Below are 21,921 nucleotides of genomic sequence, written 5' to 3'. Positions count from 1 at the left end.
AAAACTGCATTGCCCTGATATAAAAGGAGCTAGAGCGCCTACTACAATACAGATAACTAATGTAATATTCGGGGGGGTTGCAGCTTTACCTATTGAACAATGGCTCTTGAGTTCATTCTGTTCTATGTTCCCTTCACCCAGGAAATAACCACATACACCTTTAGGAGGACTCTGACAAGCCAGTGACAGCCTCTCGTGGGTGGTAGCTTGATGATTTTTATTTTTTTTTCCCCTCCCTTCACTGAGATGTGACAAATCCTATTCGAGGAGAGAACCTGTGCAGCAATTTTGCTGATTTGTGTAATTACCAGATTAGTTGACGTCCCTCAGTTGATTTCTGTCCCCTGCTGCCAGCATCCAACAGGGACAGAGAAACTATCCAGGGACAGGTTCTTCAACATAAAGCTCGTCTCTGAATTCTGAAGTGATTATCTGTACTGTGCATATCCAGATCCTGTGGATTGGGATACTTGGTGATGTTTAATGTTGAAACTGAGTGGAAGAGATACCAGTACTGGTCTTTTCACTTGTATTTTTTGTTTTCTAGGTATTTTATCAAATGGCTAGACTTTCTCCTACCTGCTTGTTCTCCTCTGCCTTAGTAGCAGTGAGAACCCACCTTGCACCATGTCTTTGCTTTCCTGACTGCTTCAGGTTCTTGTGCTTTTGGGAGCTTAGGTTCTTGGATTCACGTGGTTACTGGGCTGATATAAGTTCTCCTTCCAGCAGTTATTTTTAAATGAATGACAGATCATATAAATTGCTAAGATGATGACTCCCCCCTCTAAGTAAACCCTTTCCAGGGCTCACATCCAGTTAAGAGATGGGCCTCTTTTCCTGTACCAAAAAAACGAAAAAACCCAATACTCACAAAAAAACAAGGCGGGAGGGGAAAACAAGCCTCTTCAAGTTTTCTTCATGTTTTGAGAACCATTGAATCATATTACACCAACCTGTATCTCATTTCTTTGAACTGAGTAAACATAACTCAAGAGAACTGCATGCTCGGCAGTGAGAAGTTGGTGACAAAATTGACATGCCAGAGATTTGCTGTAAACCACATGGTTAAATTATGATTTCAACTAACTCTAATAGAAATTTAAAAAAAATCAGGCTTTTCCCAGTTATAACAACCCTCTGATGCCACATTTCATAATGAAGCTGATTTTAAGTTAACTTTCAAATTCTTGAAGAAGCAGAGTGGCACACTGCAAATGGAGAAAGCATTTTTCAGAGGCCCTGCAAAGTATGAAGCACCACAAGAGTTCACCTGTAAAAACGAAATTAGCCACACAAACTCATGTTCAATATTTCTACATATAGCCATTTTGTTACCTTTTTTCACCACTTAGGAGGGTGTAGTAGGTGCCTTGTACTGCTCAGAGTATTCAAACTTCAGAAGATTTCATTTAGCAGTTTAGAATGTTTTCTCATGGGCTGAAGTAGAGGACAATATGATAGCAAAGAATTCAAATAGCTTTGATGTAGTTACACAGATGTACGGTAATATCTGAAAATAAACACATCTGTCCAATTTTTAGAATTTTCATTGTATTCTATTTCAGAAGTTGCATGCAAAATAGAAACATTTCTCACAAGTGTTAGTGATGGGAAAACATAAAATGCTTTTGTTTCATCTTGAGCAACAAAACCAGATTGAATTTCATTTTCAGGCTGTCCTGTAATAGTAAAATTTTACAAATTTGCATTGCTGTAAATACATATTTCTATTGTGACTTTAAAATATGTATGTAAATATCATCTTAGGTTCAGAAATGTTCGCTTGAGGAAAATGGTAAAATACAGGCCAAATCTGACATGCCTACAACTCCAAAGCTTATTTCCTTTTTAAATCTCTTTGCCCAGGCTAGAACTTCCTAATGGAAGAAGTTCAGAGCAGTACAATACTGACTGTTTTTTTCTTAGTTCATCCTCTACCAGCTTGATTTTTTAAAAATTTTTTTTATTTTCTTCAGATGCTCTCCTCTTTTTCTCACCAGTGGAAACCATAATTCTGTAGGTAGCTTTTTAATATTGTTCTTTTGGCTTCTCCTGTTGATTTCATTCGAGGCTAGTTTTTTGCTACAGTGTTGTACTAAATGTATTGCATAATCCCAGTAAGGAATGTAAAAGCACAGGGTTGTTAAACTGGTGAGGATCTTTTCCTGATATAGGCTATGGCTTGTCCTTAATTTTTGGTGTTTAAACTGTCTTCTTGCTTCTAATTCTCATACTTCTTTTACTTTTGATAGATAGCACTTTGCTTTTAAAATTACTTCTGTGTAAAACTATAGTTTCTACAGTGATTGCTTTCCTAATATAATTATTTCTGATGTAACCTGTATTAAAAACAGTGTTTGTTTTTTTTTTTTTTTTTTAATTTTGGGTCAAATTGTGAATGATTCTCATATGAATGAATGGTGTGTGCTGGGGCGTTGCTCCCACACACCACCTACTTTTCTGTTTATATCTCCTGTGTTGCAGTCAAAACACGATGGAAACACCCACATACCTTCCTCTTAGCATTACTCCCCACCACCTTTCTTCATCAGAAAGTATCCAACAAACACCAGGGAGAAAATTGAATTTGGGTTATTTCTCTGTTTCTTGGTGGCCTGCTGTCTGTGGACAAGAGCCCCTGCAGCTCTCCTTGTAGGGGAAGGAGGAGAGGGAGCAGAGAGGATTAAAAATCCCTTCTGTGTGTCAGGAGTTCTAGCAACTCATTTCAGGATGAGGTGGTTTAGTTCAACCCAAAGCAAAAGTTTGTTTTAGTGTGATTTTTGCCCCTTTTGATAACGTGGTTTAAGTTTCCATTGCTGAACACTGCACAAGTTGGTAACACCTTGTAAAAACTGTAGGTAACACTGAGGTCAGGAGGCATTCCCTCCTGGGATCTTAATATGTGACATAAAACAGTGATAACAATGTAGAAAAATTCTGGGTTTTTTTTTTATTCAGAGGTAAGACATGGAAAGATCAAATTCTTTCCAGGCTGAAACTAATTCTTATTTAATGCTATCTTATTTGGCTACATGGAACATTGGGCCGGGAACAGCTGAATCAATAATCAGTCTAGCAAGAGCTATCATTATATTTTGCTTTGCTTTAGTGCTCTCCAATGCAATTAAATAGCAAATGTGAAGGTGGGCAAACAGTACTTAGAATGGAGTACGATTTGTTGCCATTTTGTCTATCACAGGTTTAGATATTCCAGTACAAACACTTGCAGGATTTTGCTGAGGTTGTCGATAGTGGTTTTGTCAAGGTTTTCCTCTGTGTCCTCCATGGTATGCCATACTGCAGGAAAAGGGGATGGAATCAGATGTAGGACTGGAACCCCTATAAGGAGGAAAGTGAAATTTAGAGAAGAAATATTGGACAAGTTCTCTTAAGCCAACTGATAGGTCACCATTTAGCAAGAGAGTCAGGTAACTACTCAATAAGCTTACTTTACAGAGGAGCGTGTGTCACTGCAGCTTCCTTTTACCTTCTCTTTTTTGAAGCCTGTGACTGCAGCAGCCCTTCCATTTCATTGTGTGTTTCCTAAAATTGGCATCTTCTGTTCCTTTGACTACTCTTCCCCCTTTTCTTCTTTTTTTTTTTTAAGGCAACTGTAGCTAGTAGTTTTACTGTGATACTTGCCTTTTTTTTTTTTTTTTTTTTTTTGAGATCCTTTTGCATTGTAGTTATTGATACTGTGTTTAGGAGCTATGGAAGGGCAGAGGAACCACTGCAGCTCCCCAAACTGAAAACCGATTGCCATGTTCTTGTGACAGTGTTAAGATTGAGCACTTTTTGAAGCATTTTTTAGTCCTCTTCATAAGTGGTAAAATAGGGTGTCTGTATTTTTACACTGTAAAATAGAACCAGTTATCCTCAGATAAAAGAACTTCCACTTGGAAGGATCTGTATCACTGCATATGTATACATCAAGCCACCTATACATACCACAACTTTTAGGCAGAAGACTGATTTAACTCCTCTTTTACTTCCTGATTGCTTTTGGGGGGGAGCATTGTTTCTCTCCAGCCTCTTTCCTGTTTTACTGCTTTTCCTCTCTCATTTTTCAGCTGCATACAACTAAGGAATCTTGTTTTCTTCACTAACTGTTAATCGTGTTGTTAGAAAAGGTTTTGAGGTGTAGTCATTGTTTTCTCCTATCAGCTTTTCCCATGTAGGATTATTGATATCCCTGGACATGCATATGATGGCTGTGTTGGTTTCATTGGACCTGGACCCTGCGTTGGTGTGAAAAATGAAAGATTCGGAGTTAAAGAGCGATTGAGCAGGAGACAGTAACCATAGCTCAGTGAAGAGAGCACTTGCTTAGAAGTGGAGAAGTGTAGCTGCTCTTGTGCCTGCTTGCAGAGCTCTGTGTGCACTTTACATCACTCAGTAGTTAACAAAGTGTAAGCAATGGTAAAATTAGGGGCTGGATATGAAGATACCTCCCTCCTTTCCTAGGTAGATACCCTCTTCCTTGAACTAGTGTTACATTCCTTTTGGTTAACCCTTCTCTAGTGATATGACTCTCGTAGTCTTTGCTGTACAGTGGAAAACTTCAACGAGAAGAGTTTACTATAGCTACTACCCTTCTTTGGCCCACCTTAGTTTTGAAGATGCTCTGCTGAGTGCTTGAAGCAAGAAGGACATCAAATCCGCATCTTGAACTTGGACAAGTGCTTTAATCACTGACCTGCAGCTTGACAAGGTGGCAGCAGTACTACAACTGCTTTCCCTTTCTTTGATTGCATCCCAAAGGAAAAGAATGAATGCAGAGTCAGAGGCCATGGCGTAGGTGTCTGCCAGGAGAAATGCGTAGGTAGGGAATCCCAGTTTCAGGTACGTGCCTAATTCCAGGAGGGATTTCAGGCATATTGTGTCCCTTGCTATTTCTGCTGGCTGCTCTGTGCACCTTTCCCACCCCTCAAGCTGACAGCTGTGAAATCTCCATTCTCTTTAGGGAATGAGGATGTCTAATTTGAGTATGTGAGTTTTTGCAGGAGTCGGTGCCTTCAAATTTAAACAGGTAACAGTGAGCATTACTATAACTTTGACAACAGATCTTTAGAGATTTTTGTAGTCTTTGCAGATATGACCCTTGAGTCTTTCACTGCTCCTAGAAATAGTAACTAGCTGACTAGTGTGGTATGTAGTGATATTGCACTGGATCAGAGTTGCTTATCTTTGTAGGACGCTACTGCTGACAGAAATTTCCATTATCTCTGTGCCATTGGAGCTGTGCTCGTGCAAAATGATGATGGGCATGTTTTATCGCTGCTTTTGTTTGGATTTGGAAGCCTCAATTTTGGGCAAATAAGCTTGAAAAACAGGATTACATGCACTTGCTCATTCACTAAATGATGCATTTGTTACTGAACTTATACTTTAAGAGCTTCTGGTACCTCTTAATAAAAATGGAATGTGGTCATCTTCAACCAAGCCTCGATGTAAAGTAGTCTGGAAATACTGCCTTTCAACGAGGTGATTCTTCAGCAGATTCATGTTGTGTAGCTCTTGCTCTGTAATTCACAATGAAAGTAATTATTACAACTTTTGGACAATATGAGGCGTGTTAGCACATTTGAATTATTTTTCCTCTCACATGGAAGCTTTTCCCATGTAAAAGAAGAAAATGGAGTTGGTGAGTTGTCTTTTGCATTTGTTTAGTACTTAGAAGACCTCAAGATTGGTGCTATTACTGTCATTTTACAGAAGTGAGAACTAAAACACAGAGGTGAAGCAGTTCCCAAGAGTCACAGAGTGACAATCAGTAATAGAATCTGTTTCATGAATTCCAAGTGTCTGGGGATCTTCCTCAGTTATTTTATTAATTAAAGATTAAAATCTTCGTATAGGTTTAAGATGCACCAAACTTAACATTTACATTATTAAATATTATAGCTGTAAAACAGAAAAATAATCTAAAAATCTGATTTACAGGATGTAATACATTCAGAAACTACACACTAAATTTTCAAATTTGTCAAAAGCCCATACCCTTCTCCTTACCAATTGCTTGAAGCCTCTGAAACCATCGAATAGTGTTTGGAAAATAGTTGGGAAAGACTGGGTTTGGTGCACCAATTAAATCCAGTAGTACAAGCAGGTCCTACAGAAGAAAGCATCTTTAATACAGAATTCTGTATGTTACTGCACCACCATCAACACCAGCAGCAGCATCAATGAAACCTCTTGGTTCCTGTATAGGTCATGACTAAGTCTTTGATAGCTCCGGCCAAAGATCTGGCTTTTCTACCATGGTGCCTGAGAACAACTCATTAGCAGTACCCAATTCCAATCTGATGCATTTTGCTGTTTTCCCGAGGAGGAAAAAGGCCGTTTCTCGGTTCCTCAAGCTGAAGCAGACTGCATCGCTTTGTTTGCAGTCTGTGTGTTATATCCGTTTAAAAGAAAAACTATGGTAGGTGGGGAGAAAGAAAAGGAAATTGCTTCTTCCCCCGAGAACAACAAAGTCTGTCAAGGGAAAGACATTTTATGAGTCACAAGATACAGTAAAAGAAGAAAAGTGTCTCAGCAGTAAGTAGGGAAACTAGAAGGCAGTAGGGAGAAGGGAGCAGACAAGAAGAATGTTAGTAGGAATCAAACGGAAACGGAGAGCTTGCTGTAGCTTAGCGCTGAGCTAGGGGAGCTTTGTTCATAGACCAGTACTATGTCTGTGCTCTTTCCTAATCCCTTTGAAGAAGGTGGGTATCCTAGTTTATACTCTAAGATATTTGTATATTTTGATTTTTCTAGGACTCCTCCTTATACTTGCATGGAGAAGGTCTAAGCAGATTCACCTGAAAAGCTCTTGCCAACTCTTTATTTTATCACATCTCTTAAAATTTCCACAAGTCTGCTTCTTCCTTTAACTTTGGTGGGGTTCATGGTTTCTTGGGAATTTGGCAAATTACTTACTAATTAAATATTTAAAAAATGCAATTTACTATTACTCATCAGGGAGGTGAAAGCCACTTACTATGCCCTGCAGCTGATTCGTGGTGGTTGAACCAGGTGGATGTGGAGTAGATACCATTTTTTGAGCTAAGTGTTGAGATCCATAGAGGGAATCGGAAGGGGACCACCGGACAAAGGCTTCTTCACCATCAAAAAAAATGAGCTGAAGTGAAAGGTCTGGTCTTGACGTTGAGCTGGTCTGTTGGAGGAAGTTAAAAGTAACATAACTGATTCTGGCCAGAACATTAAATAAAGGGCCAATACTGTAGTCACATAAGCAACATCAGTGGGGGTACAGTTGCAAGGTACCCTATGCAAACCTTTCTATGGCTGTTAAACATATGTTATGGTGTAACAGTGGTAGTGATCAGTCACTGTTATCTATCTAGCAGTGACGCGTTCTCCAGTCTGGTGTCATTTTGGTTCTGGTTAAAAGTTTCATTTCTGACTTTAGTGGATGTGAGTGAGTATGTTGAGACAGGCCTGCAAAACCAGGTAGCGGAAACATCCTCTCAAGTAACGAGGAGACAAGTTAGCAACAACACCTGATGTGAGTGGTAATATTATTACTTGATAGCACCGCAAAGGAGTAATATCTCTGCTACAGTTGTGCATGGGTGGAGGTGAATTATGTATTTTAAAGTTGATGGTTCTTTGAGGGACAAAGAGCAGTCAGTCATGAGAAGAGTGACCGTTTCTTTTCCTTCAGGGGGACTCGCAACCACCCAGGCGACTTTACCCTGAAACCAAAGCACAGAGAGTGGAGTACATACACCCTTCCCTTTCAACAACCAAAAATATCACAGCAGTAAATACATTTACCATATATATTCTCCGTTTTTTAAGGTCACAAAGGAGACTTCTGTGTGAAATTTCTTCCCAGTGTAGAAGGAGCCTTTTTTCTCTCTGTTTACTAATTGAAACCTTGTTTGCACTGGCAGCGTTTCCTAATAATCTACAACATGGCTAAACCCAGTTCAGTTCTGCTATATGAACAGTTTTGTAGTCTTGGCAGTTGCCATAAATATTTTAACCCCTCTATGAATTAGTGTTACTTCAAGTGAAATTGCATGATGTGGTTAAAAAGGTGGGGTCACTGGCAACAGTCATGTCCTGTATGGGCTACAATTCCTAACTAGCTGGAGCTGATCCAATATAAACAGTAGTGGAAAACTTCTATAAAATGTCGCTCACGTAGGCAAGATGATATTGATTATGCTCACAGTGATATGTGGATTTCTCTAATGGCAATGCTTTGCTGCCCTTTGTCCTTTGCACAGGACAGAGCTCTTTTGATAGCAGTCATTTTGCATTACATTCTGGAGGAAACTGTATTAATGCCATTTGAATTTTAGGAAGTAGTATTTGTATTTATTATTATTATTATTATTACTGTTTAACACATTCCCAGGTCTGAATAATGTAGGGAGATATCTGCCCTTTAGTGTTAAACTTAGTCTATATAACTGGAGAAACATCAAGACAAAAATCACAGCTTCAAGTCAAAGTATAAATAGATTTGGCTGAAAACATAAAGTCTGTTATGCTACTATGAGCAGAGCAAAAAGGTCATAGCTAATGTATTAAGCAGATGGATCCCAAAGTATATTTTGTTTCTAGCAGTTTCTAGAAACAGCTGCAGACAAGTGATCCTAATACCTGAGCTGAGTATATTCCTGCACTTTGTAAAGCATTTGAGACCTTTTCCTGTGAAAGCTCTGTTAGTGTACGAGCAGTATTCCTCTGTAAATAGTAAATATTGAACCAGTAGATGGCACTCATGAATCTGTAATCCTACAACCTTTTAGAGCTTGTAGGATTTAGAGATTTTTGTGCCCAGCAATGGCAGTACTTTTAAGTGGATATTCATAGCATAGGTAAAACAGACTGATATTATTACTTCACTGTTTTCCTATACTCAGCCATCACTCGTTTCATAAATAAACTATTCAAATTGATAGAGGAAAACAAGAAGAAAAGCTTGAAATCGTTATGGGATGGAGGGATGCGACTGTAGCTCTCCTGCACAGCAATTAGTTCATCTGTCTCCCAAAACAGAATACAACGGAGAGATTTTAAAAATGCAAGATTCAGAAAGCAACAAAACTTTGTCAATGACCTTAGATGTTACTGGATACAATAGAAGCTTCTGAGTAGGGTTCTGTGCCTTTTAGATAGAAAGTAGGATTATATCTTGCTGAGTCTATGAAACATGTATTATTCATGTATAAATTGTTATTTTTATATAATATATATTTATTAGATAATTTTTAGATAGCCACCCTTTGCATAAGAAGTTGTAATGTGATAATGTACTCTAAAGTAGTAGATACAGATCTCTCTTCTGTTCTTCTTGAAGTCAGTGGGAGTTTTACTATAGGCACAGCGATCAGAGAATCGGGCACGCAGGCTATGGGAGAGAACTTGGAAGTGCCCTAAGGCCTATTGCTATTGCAAAAACAAATGAAAAGGAAACAAGCAAGCTACCTTGATTAACTGAAGCTTGTTATCCAGGGCACGTGCCAGCTCCAGTATCATAGCACAAGGCACGGCTGAATCAGTTGCTCCTACAAACGCTCTCTCCTGCCATTGTTGTCCGAAGAATTTTGAGTCATAGTGGCAAGCAAGTACTAGCTGGCGTTTTGCAGAGGGGTTGAGAGTGCTGATAATATTTGAAAATGTTTGATATCCATACGGTGTGTATCTCCGAAATGTATCTTCTTCGATTTCCCAACCAGCCTGTAATCTTTGAAGACGGTGCTTGATATGCTGCAATTAAAAAAAAAAAAAAATCAGATTTATATTACTTGCTTCAGAAAGATTTAGCAGACAAATTGTCATTAGCTAATTAATAGTAGCACTTAAGCTTATTTCTCTAAGTTCATGGTATTTTTAAAAGATAAATTTTATAGCAAAAAATGTAGTGTCACTATATAAAATAAGCAACATCTTTGCTACCTCAGCCTTTGACTGGCTCACTTGCTTTTCATTTCTCCCTTTTGTCTCTTGTCTTTGGAGTCTGAAGGTGCTTTGAATGATTGCCCATTCATATGACACATTAAGATCTTGATCTCTGAAGTTTCCAGGCCAGTGTTTTTTCAGGTGTAACCAGGACAGATTTAATGTTTACCTCTTCAAATCTAAATTCAGTTGTGCCCTTAAATTAAATGTCAGAACTGGCTGCAGAGAACTTGGTGTGGCTGTTTTGACAATTACCTCACCTAGATGCCACAGCAGTATAAAAAAATGCTGGGGTTTTGTTTGTTTGTTTGTTTGGGGGTGGTTGGTTTGTTTTTTTGGGATTTTTTTTTTGTTTTTTTAGCTTCTATGAGAAATCTGCCTTTCAAGTGACATAAGTTGTTTAAAAGGCTATAAGAAACAGCCCGATTCCTGTAAATTAAGGAAAGAATTAAACATTTCAGAATAATGTTTTAAAAATGAAATGCTGTAAGTGTAGCTCATGTAAAGATAAAAATTAAGAAAGTGAATCTATAAAAGAGATCATTCATTTTAGGTATCTTCCTGCCTAAAGAGAATACCTCTAACAACGCCAGTTATACTTAGTACAGAGTTCTGGCTTACTCTTATTAGAGGGCCATCTTTGTTGAGCAACTTATTTTTATGGGTCCCTAGAGTGCTTCTTCAAGGCGGATTCCTCTCTCTTTAAATAAACATTAGGAAAAGCCTCTAAGGGGAAAAAAGAAAATAGACTTTGAAGACTTGTCCTGCTCTTAGTGAAGTCAGTGGGAATATTGCCATAAATTTGAGTGCTAGAACAAACTTCCATTTTGTTTGTGGTCACCCTCTGAAAGCTTTTATGGCGTTGTATGGTCTGTCTGCTATCTGTAGGCAGAGCAAAGGACGTCTGTTACGAATTAAGGGGAATATATAAGCCTGGATGGTGTTCCCAGTGTGCACCAGCCATGACTGGCACTAGCCTTCTCCCTTAAAGAAGTCTGATGCTTTTTCTGTGTCTTAACAAAGAAATGTCATCCATGTCAAACTCCATTGTGCTTTGACAACGGAGGACTCTTCTTTTTTTGCCTTTGGTGGGTGTCTAGTACATGCTGTTACCTCGTAACAGGATGATCCTATTTTGAACATGATTTGTGGTTTTCTAGTCTAGGCTCAGCTGGTTTTTTGTTTTTTCTTACTTTTTCCCCTTTCATTTGGCTGCCTTCCAGGGTATCACTAAAGAAACCACAAAAACTAAATCTATAGACACATGCGCACGCAGACACACACAGACAAAGCATAGAAACCGCTGCATTTTTCCAGTCTACCAATTGCAGAGTGGCAAATAAACTTATTGTAGTTAGGGCTATCCTGGAGCTGTTGAGTCACTGCATAAAGGGTAGATGAAGGCTAGTGAGATGTTGTGAATGTCTTCTAGAAAACTCAGCCATACCACTGTTTTAGTCTCCCGCTTGGCTAATGTAATCCAGAGCCAGCATGGCCCACAGTCCTGAAGGTGCCCACGCCGTGAGTGCAGAGCAGAGGTGCTGGCAGGGCAGCAACCCGGTCGTGTGGTAACTCCTTGTGGCTCAGATACAAGGTGCTGGGGCTTTTACTGGCTTGGGGCCCGGTGCTATCTGGATATGTTAGCCCGGCATTAACACACTGCTGTTCCTGGGCCAGCGGAGCATGGTACTTGGACCAGTGCTGCACTTCATCATGTTGACCATTTCATCTGCCTGCCCCTTTGGGCCCCTCTGATCCCTTTTCATGTTGATACACCCATCTGAGGCAATGCTACAGGGGAGTGTAATGGCACAGGACCTCTCCAGAAAAAGGGCAGGGGGGTGTCATTCATTTCATTCCTCTGTAGGGTCGCAGGGGATTTGAACTAGTGACCAAAAGCCTGCCCGTGTGAGGGAAAGGACAACTGTTGTGTTGTACTTTGGGTACCAAACCTGAGGTGAGCTTTTTAATTTAAAAGAGAAATTTTAAAATCATTCTTTTTAACTTCAATTTTTTTTTTCATTGTGCTATGCAGCCCTGGGAAATACTGTCAGCTAAAGTGCAAGCTGTGTCATGCAGGCTCTATGCAGTCTAGACTTGAACAATGATAGAGGTCATCCTGCCGAATGAAAGGAATGTGTCCATCCCCTTAGTGGTCACTAAAGGCACTACCAGAATATAAGTAATGGATGTTTTTAGACGTTTTCAGGAAATGTTGTCTTACCTGTCGTACGACGTAATTTCCTGGTGATCCTGAGTATCTTTCTATCAGGATAGGACGCAAATCGTTCTCCCACATTTCTGAAACATCTGTGTTTGCTGCAACTTTTTGAATAGCGTCAGAATGTAAAATTCTTGGTTGGTGAGAATACTGTAGAAAGCAGAAAAAGGGAAAGATTGCTATAGCTGTAACTATTGCTAGACCTTTTTAACCGTAGTTTTCTTCAGAATTACAGTAAAAGTGATACATTGTGCTATTTTGATTTACTAACAACAAAAAGTAATCTTAAGAAGAGCTTTTCTCTCAAAAATTATTGACATTTTTAAGTTCTGTGGCTTCTGTATTTTTGATTTCCATGCAAAATATACTAGTATTAAAAACATGGGAGAAATTTTTACCTACTAGCTGTAAAAACTCAACCCATGATTGGGTTCTCTTTCCTAATATCTTAATTCTACATACATACAGTCACGTCTGGAACTATGCCACCTTCAAATGAGGTTTCCATTGAGACAAAGACCAGAAGCTTTGTTTTTAGTAGTAAAATTTAGCTTTGCGCTGTGTCTACATTATGCGGTGCAGTGCTGCAAAGAAATGCATGAGCTTGCTCAGTCCCAGGAAGAGCGAAGCTGCGTCATTGAGGCCTCCGCCCGCAGCAGCGGTATTGGTGTGACTACACGGCATAGTGCAGCTTGTTTGGGTTATACATCAGCTTTGTGACACATGGGTTAACCTCAGAATTGGCAGCTTGTCTCCTGTGGGAACAGCTAATAGTGCTAGCTGCCTCCCAAGTGGCTTCTTTTCTGTTGCCTAAGCACAGACCCTTAGAGCTATTTCAGGTGACCTAGAATACTTGAGACATCCTCATGGGGATGGCAGATGCACATCAAAGATGTGCACAAGCCCCGTGCTGTTCTGGAGTGGTAGCTGAATGCCAGGTGGGATCCCCAAGGACATCTCAAATGCCCCTTTGGGCACCTGCTTTGAACCTACCCAGCCTCTAGCAATTGTCTCCTCAGGAACTTCCTGAGCCGCTCCTGTTTGTATAGATTCCTATTTTAAGGACTGTCATAGGATGGTCCTATCATATCCATTCCTTATTTCTATGATAGAGGCTTCCCTCCACTCCTCTCTTTCTCCTGCTGAAAAATCCTGGTCTGTTTATTTGTTCTTTGATCAGAACTGCCTTACATGATTGATCAGACTTGCTGTCCTTCAGTGTACCCTATCTGCCTCATTCTTTTTGAGACAAGGAAAGGGAGGGAAACTGGAACATGAGTGCACCATAGCTTATAGTATAGGATAACGCTATTTTCTATTTTGTTCTTTTCCTTTCTTAAAACTGTTTAACAACTGACTTGCTTTTGGGCTGCTGCTGCATTAAACTGACATTTTCACAGATGTATTTACTCTAACTCCATCACTGTATATCTTAACAGAAAATATCATTCCCCTTCCTTTGCCACTCGCTCATGTGCGTCACTTCACATTTGTCTGAAATGACTGCTGAAACTCATTACCTGGCCAGAAAGTTTACTGACCTTGCGATCTTCTGCAGTCCTGTATAATGACCTGTTATCTTAATCACCCTGACTGACAAATATTGTTAAGAGGTATTTGCCTCACTATTTATCTTCTTTTCTACTTCATTTATATGTGCGCTGAGCAAAGCAGGCACAAGCACAAATATTTTCTGGGCTTCACTGTAAGCATTTAATTCTGCCCTTCTCTCTTTTCCTAGCTGTTTATGTGTGGACCTTTCCTCTAATTCCACTTCAGTTTACTTAGTGAAATTAAGTAGAGGGGAGACACAAAGACACTGAATCCTACAATGCAAATTTTAATATAGTGTTTAAGTTTAAAGCTGAATTTTAAGACTGTAAGGACACCAAAGTTTAGGATGTGCAGTTAACATTTTTAATGCTAGCAAATTGAGACATGGGTTAAAAAAAAATTGCATTTCATCTGATATAAAGAGGAACTTTTACAGATTTGGAAATTGTATTGTAGAAGATGCATAAACTGTCTTTTGAAAGACTAAATGCTTAATACGGTGGAATTTACACCAATGTAGAAAAGGCACAGACAAGAGAAAATGTTGTCAGGGAGCTGTTCTGTTTAGGAGGAACAGGAGGAATTCTCTTGCCTCTGACATAGAGCATGCCTGGTAATTGTGGTCATTTTGCAAAGAAACACTGTTATTGAAGTACAAATGTATGAAAACGCTTCAGAAGAGACGAATAAATTCCCATTTCTAATAACAGAGATATCTTCAAATTTGGGAAGTGAAAGGAATTGCAAAAGTGGTCACGAAATAGAAGCGGAATGAGACCTGTAGGTGGCTCGTTCCTTACAGTGTTGGTCAATCTCTATTTCCTCCGTGGCCACAGCAGGGAGGCAGAACGAGGTATTTATGCCAGGGCTACCACTAAACCTGTTGTACTAAGCTGCATAAAACTGCAAGGCTTTGACTTGTACAAGTAGCCCACGCTTACCTTGCTGATTTTGGTATATTTCAGCTCGGTGCCAATGGAAGTCAGCTTCTAAGAACTCTGAAGTTTAGGACCTGATTCCTCCCCCTCAGCGAGAGAAGGAGGGGAAGGTCTCTACTCTGTAAGACTTTCAACTCCTGGCTCACATGTCCCTTTAGGGAGAAGGAACAAAAGTTGTCAAGGGACAAGAATTTGATGAGAAAGAGGAAGTGGTTCTTGGTTGGTGTCTGCAGGGGCAGAGGAGTTCAGATGCTATGGCTCTGCGGTGAGATGACACTACTTACATCACTGGCAAGCAGGTTGACTAGCTGGAATGGAATGAGGTAAAGAGCGTATTGCTGTGGCTCAGGGGGGCTGAAAAAAGGAGCACTGGAGCTACACGCTTGTACGTTGACTAGTGTGACTAAAGATTTAGCCTCACGTATTCTCATATACGTATTATATGTGTGCATATTATAGGTGTATTATGTTGCAGATATGTAGTCTATACATGAGAGATGTCATATACATATATAGTAAGATACAATTAATAGAACAGAATGACAAAGTTTCTCTTTTTTTTTTTTTTTCTTAAAAAAAACCCAAACCAACACTTATTTGAATGGGGAGTGAATAAAATTGAGGAGAAAGGGAATGACTTAAGGGGAAGTGAGCGGAAACGTAGGAAGGCAGCTTCATTTTGCCAGTTTGTCCTGGACTCTGATCTATCGGTGAAGAGAACGGTGCACTGGATTAGTGAAGTTCAGTCAGTTCTGGCTGAACTTTGAATTCGGCTCTTCTACAAACACCTGGGGATGGGACCTAAAAGTGTATTTTCCGTTTGGAAAATCACGGACCCTTTAACTAAATGAAATTTGCAGTTGTGTGCTCTCCCGTGTTGCATGTGGTTTGGTTCTTCATCAGGAAACTATGTTAATGTTTCATAATCAGCCACTAAGAGCTGTTACACAGAGAAGTCGGGGGTTTACTGCTTATTACTGTTTCATTCACCATTATCTCGAGACTGCTTTTTTCATTAGTTCACACAACATTTTGAATTAAAAGCAACATAGTGTGCCTCTATGACGTATTAGAATATTATATCCTTTCAAAACAATTATGCAGTAGCTATTAACACCATTCCTACTTGTTTTTCCTAGCTACATGTGCATCACTGCTGGAAGAGCTATTTGTTTTCTCAAACTAAGACACCGTGCTCTGCATCACCGGAATCGTGTTGAAAACTGGAGTGTAACAGAATGTTACACGGAACATAATTTCGGATTTTGACCCCTCTTGTCCTGCCTGGGTTTCCTCTGAAATCCGCTAACTGCCCCTGACAAAGCCCGCTGCCAGGCGGGGTGAAAGGCAGGGCTTAACGCGGGAAGACGACGTGTTCTCTGCAGCCGATAGCCCGGGTGCGAGGGGAGCCATGTTATCCCCCCTCACCTGCGCTCCCCGCAGCGGCTCCCGGCCCCGCGGCTCCCGCCCCCGGCCGAAACCGACGTTCGCGCCCACGGCGGGGTGGCGCGGGGCTGCGCGGCGGGGAGCGTCACGCCCGTCCCTGCCTGGCGGGGCGGTGCTGCCCCCCCGCCCCGCAACCCCGCGGAGAGCCGAGGAGAGCCGAGACACGCGGGGCCACCCACCTTCTCCAGCGTCCAGGCTGCTCCGGCGTCCCTGCCGCGCACCAGCTGGAGGCAGGCGGCGGCCGAGAGGCAGAGCGCCCCGAGCAGGCGGGGAGCGGCCGCCGCCGCCTCGCCCCCGCTCGCCCCCGCCATCCCGCTCCTCTCCCCTCAGGGCCGGGCGGCTCTCCCCGCCGGCCCCCTTCCCTCCGCCTTTCCGAGGCCCGGGGGTGGAAAGGGGAGAGGCAGGGCCGGTGCCGGCGGAGGGGGAGGCGGAGAAGGGGCAGCGCTGGAGGGATGGAGGGACGGGGGCTGCAGCAGCAGCGGCGGGCGCTGGCTGTGGCAGCCGCGGCTCTGCCAGCCTCTCCCAGCTCGGCCCCCTCCGAAATGAGCCCGGTCCCTGGCACCACGTCAGCAGCGCCCGGAGGGCTGCCTCTCACCGCCCCCCCGCCTCCCCGGGACGGCGGCGCTGCGGGAGGAGGCTCGCCGCGGCTCGTGATTCCCCCGTGAGAAAAGCCGGGGCCCGCGGTTCCCCCTCAACACCCGCGCTGTGCCTCCAGGGGCGGCTCTGGGCTCTGGGCTGGGGCTCGGAGGCTCCCGGTGGCCTCCGTGCGAGCGCGGAGGGGCGGCAGCCGGCGCTGGCGTGAGGCTCCCGCCGGGAAGGGCCCGGCCGCCGCTCCCTGCCGATGGCCGGCTTGCAACGAGCGTTCGCCTCCGGGGGGTCTTGGAAGACAAAGGGCTGCGGAGTCGCCAAGTGGTTTGATCTATGATTTTATAAGCTCTTCTTATGGTCTTTTTCAGGCCTAAACCGACAGTACTTGCTAAAATGACAATCCTGTCTTCAGGCATTTTAAATTCTGTAATGATACTATTAACTACCAATGAAGCAAAATTTGTGGCAAGGCGATATTTTGCAGTAGACCAATTAAAATGATTACACCAAAGATACAAGCTTCTGAGCACATAAGCCCTTCTTTAGGTCATTTGACATCACCATCCTTGCTCTGCAGTGTTGTAGAAAACTATCTGACTGCTCTGCATCACAGCTATTCCATTTAAAGTCTCCAATTTTTACATCATTCTTAAAGTTCAAACTTAATGCTAAAACAAATTGAAACAAAAAGAAAGAAAGAAAAAAAGAAAGGAAAAAAGAAAGAAAGAAGGAAAGAAAGAAAGGAAAGAAAGAAAGAAAAAAGAAAGAAATAAAGAAAAAAGGAGAGAGGGAGGGAGCAGGAGTAATCATCTTGCTGCTCTTCAGTACTGGAGAAGCCACGTCCTGGAAACTACAGCTTTGCAAGCGTTCAAAGTGTCTGCGAGGGTAATATTAGAGAAATGGAGCAATTTGTTGATTTGCAGATTCTTGACCCAGATTCCACAGATTTCCTAGAAAAGCTGGTGGATCTGCGGCCCAGCACACAGATGGGATTGCTGGTGGTGATAGTTTTACTGCAGATTCAGCATCCTTCTAGCTGATACTCAGAATGTGGCTGTATCCAAATTTTTCACGTATGGGGAAACAAAGAGTTAATTTAAATCAATGCCATTTTTTTTTCCCTCACAAAAGTCCACATGTTGCTTTGTTAGGAAATTGTTCCAAATGCAAAGCCAAGTCGCTGGGAATAGGGAGAAACTGGCGATCTCTTGATTACCAAGAAAAATCAGCTTGATTTACAGATTCTTAGGCAAAAGCCCCAGCATGTCAGCAGAGATCAAGTCACAGGAAATCAGCCTAAATCCACCTGCCAAGATGACAGTGATCCCAACAGGACTACACAACAGAACAAAAATCTGTTGCCCCTCCATCAGATTTCCTGTGGCTGACCATATAATCCAGATGCTGGACAAAATTTCTGGCTGATGTGCCAGGGTTCTCATACAAATTAGTAGAGAAAAAACCCACAATAGCTAGAGGAGAAATTTGCCAAGAATATAAGCTTGATTCAGGACTTGCTAACACTGTTTTCCCCTGAGGGACTGTGGTCCCACCGAGGGCTACAGTTCTTTGATCGATTACGAATCTGGCAAGCGTAAAGTCAGCTTAAGGCAGTGTTGATCTCACCTACATGGGAAAGACAGATAAAGAAGTAAGTGCCGGACCAGATGCGTAGAGATATTGAACAGGATTTTTTAAAGGTGCTACTTTCAGAATTTGGAGGGGAGAACTTCCTCCCTCCCCCTCATAGGCACCCCAGAAAGTTCCTTGCCTAATGATATAAAGGCTGAGAAGAGGAAAAAAAAAAAGACTCTATTGAAATGTAACAGAAATCAGAGCAGTTCACAGCTGAAAAGAGAATTACGTAACTATTTTTAAAAATAATACACAAAGTTAAAAAAAAATAATCAAAGGTGATGAACGTTTTGTTTTTCCAGGGATTTATAAAGGAAAAACATGTTGTTTAGTCCTACTCCATACTACCAAATCAAAAAGATGTCAGCAAATTGTTCAGTTGTCAGCTCTTCTATTTTATACGTTTTCAAAAGTTGGTTTATTACCCTGAAAAACCAAACAGATGTAACCAGATATCATCTAGAGGAAAAAAAAAAAAAAAGGTAGATTACTTGAAGAAAAGCATACATTATCTGTGAAAATATAATCTGTACACTGTTCCTTTCCTGTAACCCAGCTGATGTGACAGTGCCATCTACTGAAGTCCCGAAGGATAGACGTCAGAGGCAGCCTTGCCAAAAGCTTTTCCTTCTGCTGGCCCTACAGCATATAAAGCGTTTCAGCCCAAACCGCCTCTCGGAAGCTGAGGCTGCGTGCTCTGTCATTACCTTGGTTATTGACTCTGGAGAAATGCACTGTCAAATGCTGCGGGCTTAATGCGCGCCTGTTTTCTCAAGAAGGGAGACTCCTGCACCTTCCGCTGTTTCAAATACAGTTTTGGGGCTCAGCTCTTTCAACCTGCAGGCCCGTGGTAGGGAGAGGAGAGTAAGCGTGGTTTGTTGTGTTTTGAATCCACCTAATACAAGGCAATTTTGTGCCTGAGCCGTGGCTGTTTTACCAGCGGTGGTAAACCAGCAGCTAGAACGCACAGTCTGAGACTTCCAGCGTCTGGCAGCCCGGGCTGCTCGTACTCAGCAGTCCGTCAGCAGCTCCGACAGCCCAGAGGGCAAGAAGGGGTGGTGGGGCTGATGTTCGCAAAGAAGCACACGGGCGCCGAGTGCTCACAGGCATTCTGTGGGCTTGAGCTGCTGTTCATCCCAGGCAACTCATCTACCGCCCATCTCTGCAGGGTCTGGAACGGAGCCTTTATCAGGCTGGGGAAGTACTGCGCTTGGTGGTTCAGGTTTAAGAGATTCTGTTTCCATGGGCTGATGCACTCACAGAGAAAGTTTTAAGAAGTGAAATGTGCAGGCTAGCCCTAAACACTTATTTAGGGAAATAACTTTATGTTTATTTCAGAGTTGGTACAGTAGGATTCCGTGATGTGAATGAGGCCACCCACCCGGCAGGTGCAAGGAGATCATTCTTTAAACTAGTGGGGGGTAAGTGAATTCCAAAAGGTCAATTACATGTAATTAATAATATAAATATAAATTTTGTTTTCAGTGGATTTATACCAAGGTAAATCTTGATTCCATGTTTTTTAAGCCTATACTAAACTTTTCATTGTTTTGTTGGAGGTAGATTTTAGGACAAAGTTCAGCTAAGGGCTCAAAGCGAGACGATGAGGTAATTCAGAGACACATCCACATTTCAGGATTTTATCCAAACCAAACCTGAACTCCTAACTCTTTTTCAGTTCTCTTATGGGGTGGGGGGGAGAAAGGAGACCGTGAACTGCAAAAAAAAAAAGGGGGGGGGGGAAGCAAAGCATTTTGACATTTTGTCCATAGAGATATTAGTTCCTCTTTTTGCAAGCAGTTCTTGCAGATCTTGCAAGTCCCCAATGGGGGCATTTGCTATGCAAGATCAGTGTCAAAAGCAGTGAAAAGTAATCATGGCAGCACATGCTTATGGAATTTCTCAGACAAATGCACCGGTCAAGTCTCCCAGGACATTGCCTTCTTTGTAACCCAGTTACATCATATGAAAATATTCCAAACATTAGATTGGTGAATAGAAATGAATATATTATGTTTTCATTTTCAGACACAAAATAACTAAATGCTATCAGCATTAATTTCAAATGGGAAAACCTTGACCTATTTCTAGAGTTATAAAACAGTTGTTCCAAATGCACTTTCTCTATATAGACCTAGTAGTCCACAGAGCATGAAAAAAAAAGTTTTTTTTTTTTAAAAAGCAAATAAATACAAGAAAAGCTACCCCTGTTTCCTGGTATCGTGTAGCTGTAAGAGAGAGCAATTTGTAAAGTGCAGCTGGCTTCAGTAGGGAAAGCTCTGAGCTGTGAAAGCAAGCTAACCATCTGAGGGAATGATGTGGGCTCAGAAACACGATGAAGAACTTTGATGAAATCCACAGGAAATCACTAATTATGGTGGTCACAAAAATAGCAAACCAGACTGCTCACCCTGTCGATTGGTGCAGAGGGCTAATGCTGTCATAACGCTGCGCTATATAGTCACACAAAGTAAGCTGTGCATATGTACAGCTGTCTGCGCTGCTCTATACATAGGTGCTGAGGTGCAGAGCTGCTTTCAGATGTGTTTTACCCAGAGGTCTTTACAAACAGAACAGTTGTTGGATGCTTCAGGAGTATTTGTTTAGTAGAAAGTACCGCCGCACAAATACTTACAGCAGTTTGCTTTGTTTTGGCTGATGCTTTCCTGTGTTCTGTAATAAATTGATTTTAACTAATCCATCTTCGGTTCTAATTTATGAAAAAGCAGCTATTACGGCTTAGGGCAGCAAATTAAATGGCACCAACCCTATTGGATGGTATAAAGCTGAGCTTCTTTACAAAGAAGTATAATCGCTGTCCAGTGACTGTGGTAATACCTAATATCCATCTGGTATCGTCCATAAACAGCTATTTTTAGGGCTGTTACTCAGAATGTGAGAAGCTTGCTGCACTTTAAATACTTTAGAGTATGACTCCTTGCTGTGCTAAACATCAAAAATCACCTTTATGGAGGCAAGCTCTATGTTTACAGTGGTGGTGTGTGGGAGTCCCACTTTAGAGGAAAAAGGAAACGAAGACTGCTCAGTTATCTGGTGCAGAGCTTTGGCAAGAACATCCTCTATTCATGGAATAGCCTTCATTAAAAAGTCCCAGGGTGTTTTTTAGCATTCAAAACCAGTTAAAAGCAGAACCAACCATTAACTGCTACAGTTTTAGTTTAAAGTAGTTCCAGATTTCAAGAAAAAGCTGCAGGCTAATTATTTATCAAATAAACTGGCTCCAATCAGAACACGGACCTGGTTACATTCTGTATCAGCTGCACTGTGTGAAGGTTTGATGCAAAATAGGGTGAAGTAAGCGGAAAGACTCCACTCAGCTTCAGTGGGTTTTAGGCCAGGCCTCGGGAGTATAAGATGAAGGAGATGAGAAACGTACGTTACAACAGCGCTGTAAATGACAAAGCACTAATCTGCTTCTCCATCTGTGTCTCGCTGAGCTGAGAATTAGAAGCCTTTGAATTTCTGTTGACAGTTTGCCTTTTCCAAGTGTTTTTGGTCTGGTATATAATTTAAACTTCAGCAGCTTCTTATGGTAGTGGATATTATTTTAAGACTCGTACACAGAAATTGAATCCAAATTCAAGAAGGAAGATTACG

General features: G+C 41.6%; 1 protein-coding gene across 1 annotated transcript; it reads right to left on the bottom strand.

Moving 5' to 3' along the window:
* Positions 1 to 2,927: 2,927 nt before the first annotated feature.
* Positions 2,928 to 17,086, bottom strand: QPCT (glutaminyl-peptide cyclotransferase). Its single transcript, XM_087777374.1, has 7 exons — positions 16,260 to 17,086; positions 12,146 to 12,292; positions 9,448 to 9,729; positions 6,983 to 7,159; positions 6,013 to 6,112; positions 5,406 to 5,522; positions 2,928 to 3,339 (listed from the first exon to the last, which is right to left on the bottom strand). Exons 1-7 carry the CDS (start codon positions 16,389 to 16,391, stop codon positions 3,194 to 3,196), a joined length of 1,101 nt encoding a protein of 366 aa, XP_087633500.1. The 5' UTR covers positions 16,392 to 17,086; the 3' UTR covers positions 2,928 to 3,193.
* Positions 17,087 to 21,921: the final 4,835 nt, after the last annotated feature.

Source organism: Nipponia nippon, unplaced genomic scaffold (assembly GCF_047370975.1).
Source record: "Nipponia nippon isolate SJK-2023a ecotype South Korea unplaced genomic scaffold, ASM4737097v1 scaffold_4, whole genome shotgun sequence".
Classification (NCBI taxonomy): Eukaryota; Metazoa; Chordata; class Aves; order Pelecaniformes; family Threskiornithidae; genus Nipponia; species Nipponia nippon.
Note: the sequence above shows the minus strand (reverse complement) of the source record. Positions and strands in the feature narration are given on the sequence as shown.

Bases quoted from the DNA above. Each gene is read 5' to 3' on its own strand.
- QPCT (XM_087777374.1), bottom strand. From the start codon at position 16,391: ATGGCGGGGGCGAGCGGGGGCGAGGCGGCGGCGGCCGCTCCCCGCCTG. The intron at 6,113-6,982 runs GTAAGTGGCTTT...TTTCTTCTGTAG, and splicing joins CGAATCAGCTGCAGGGCATA to GACCTGCTTGTACTACTGGA. The intron at 3,340-5,405 runs GTACCAGAAGCT...TCCTCCTTATAG, and splicing joins CATTCCATTTTTATTAAGAG to GGGTTCCAGTCCTACATCTG.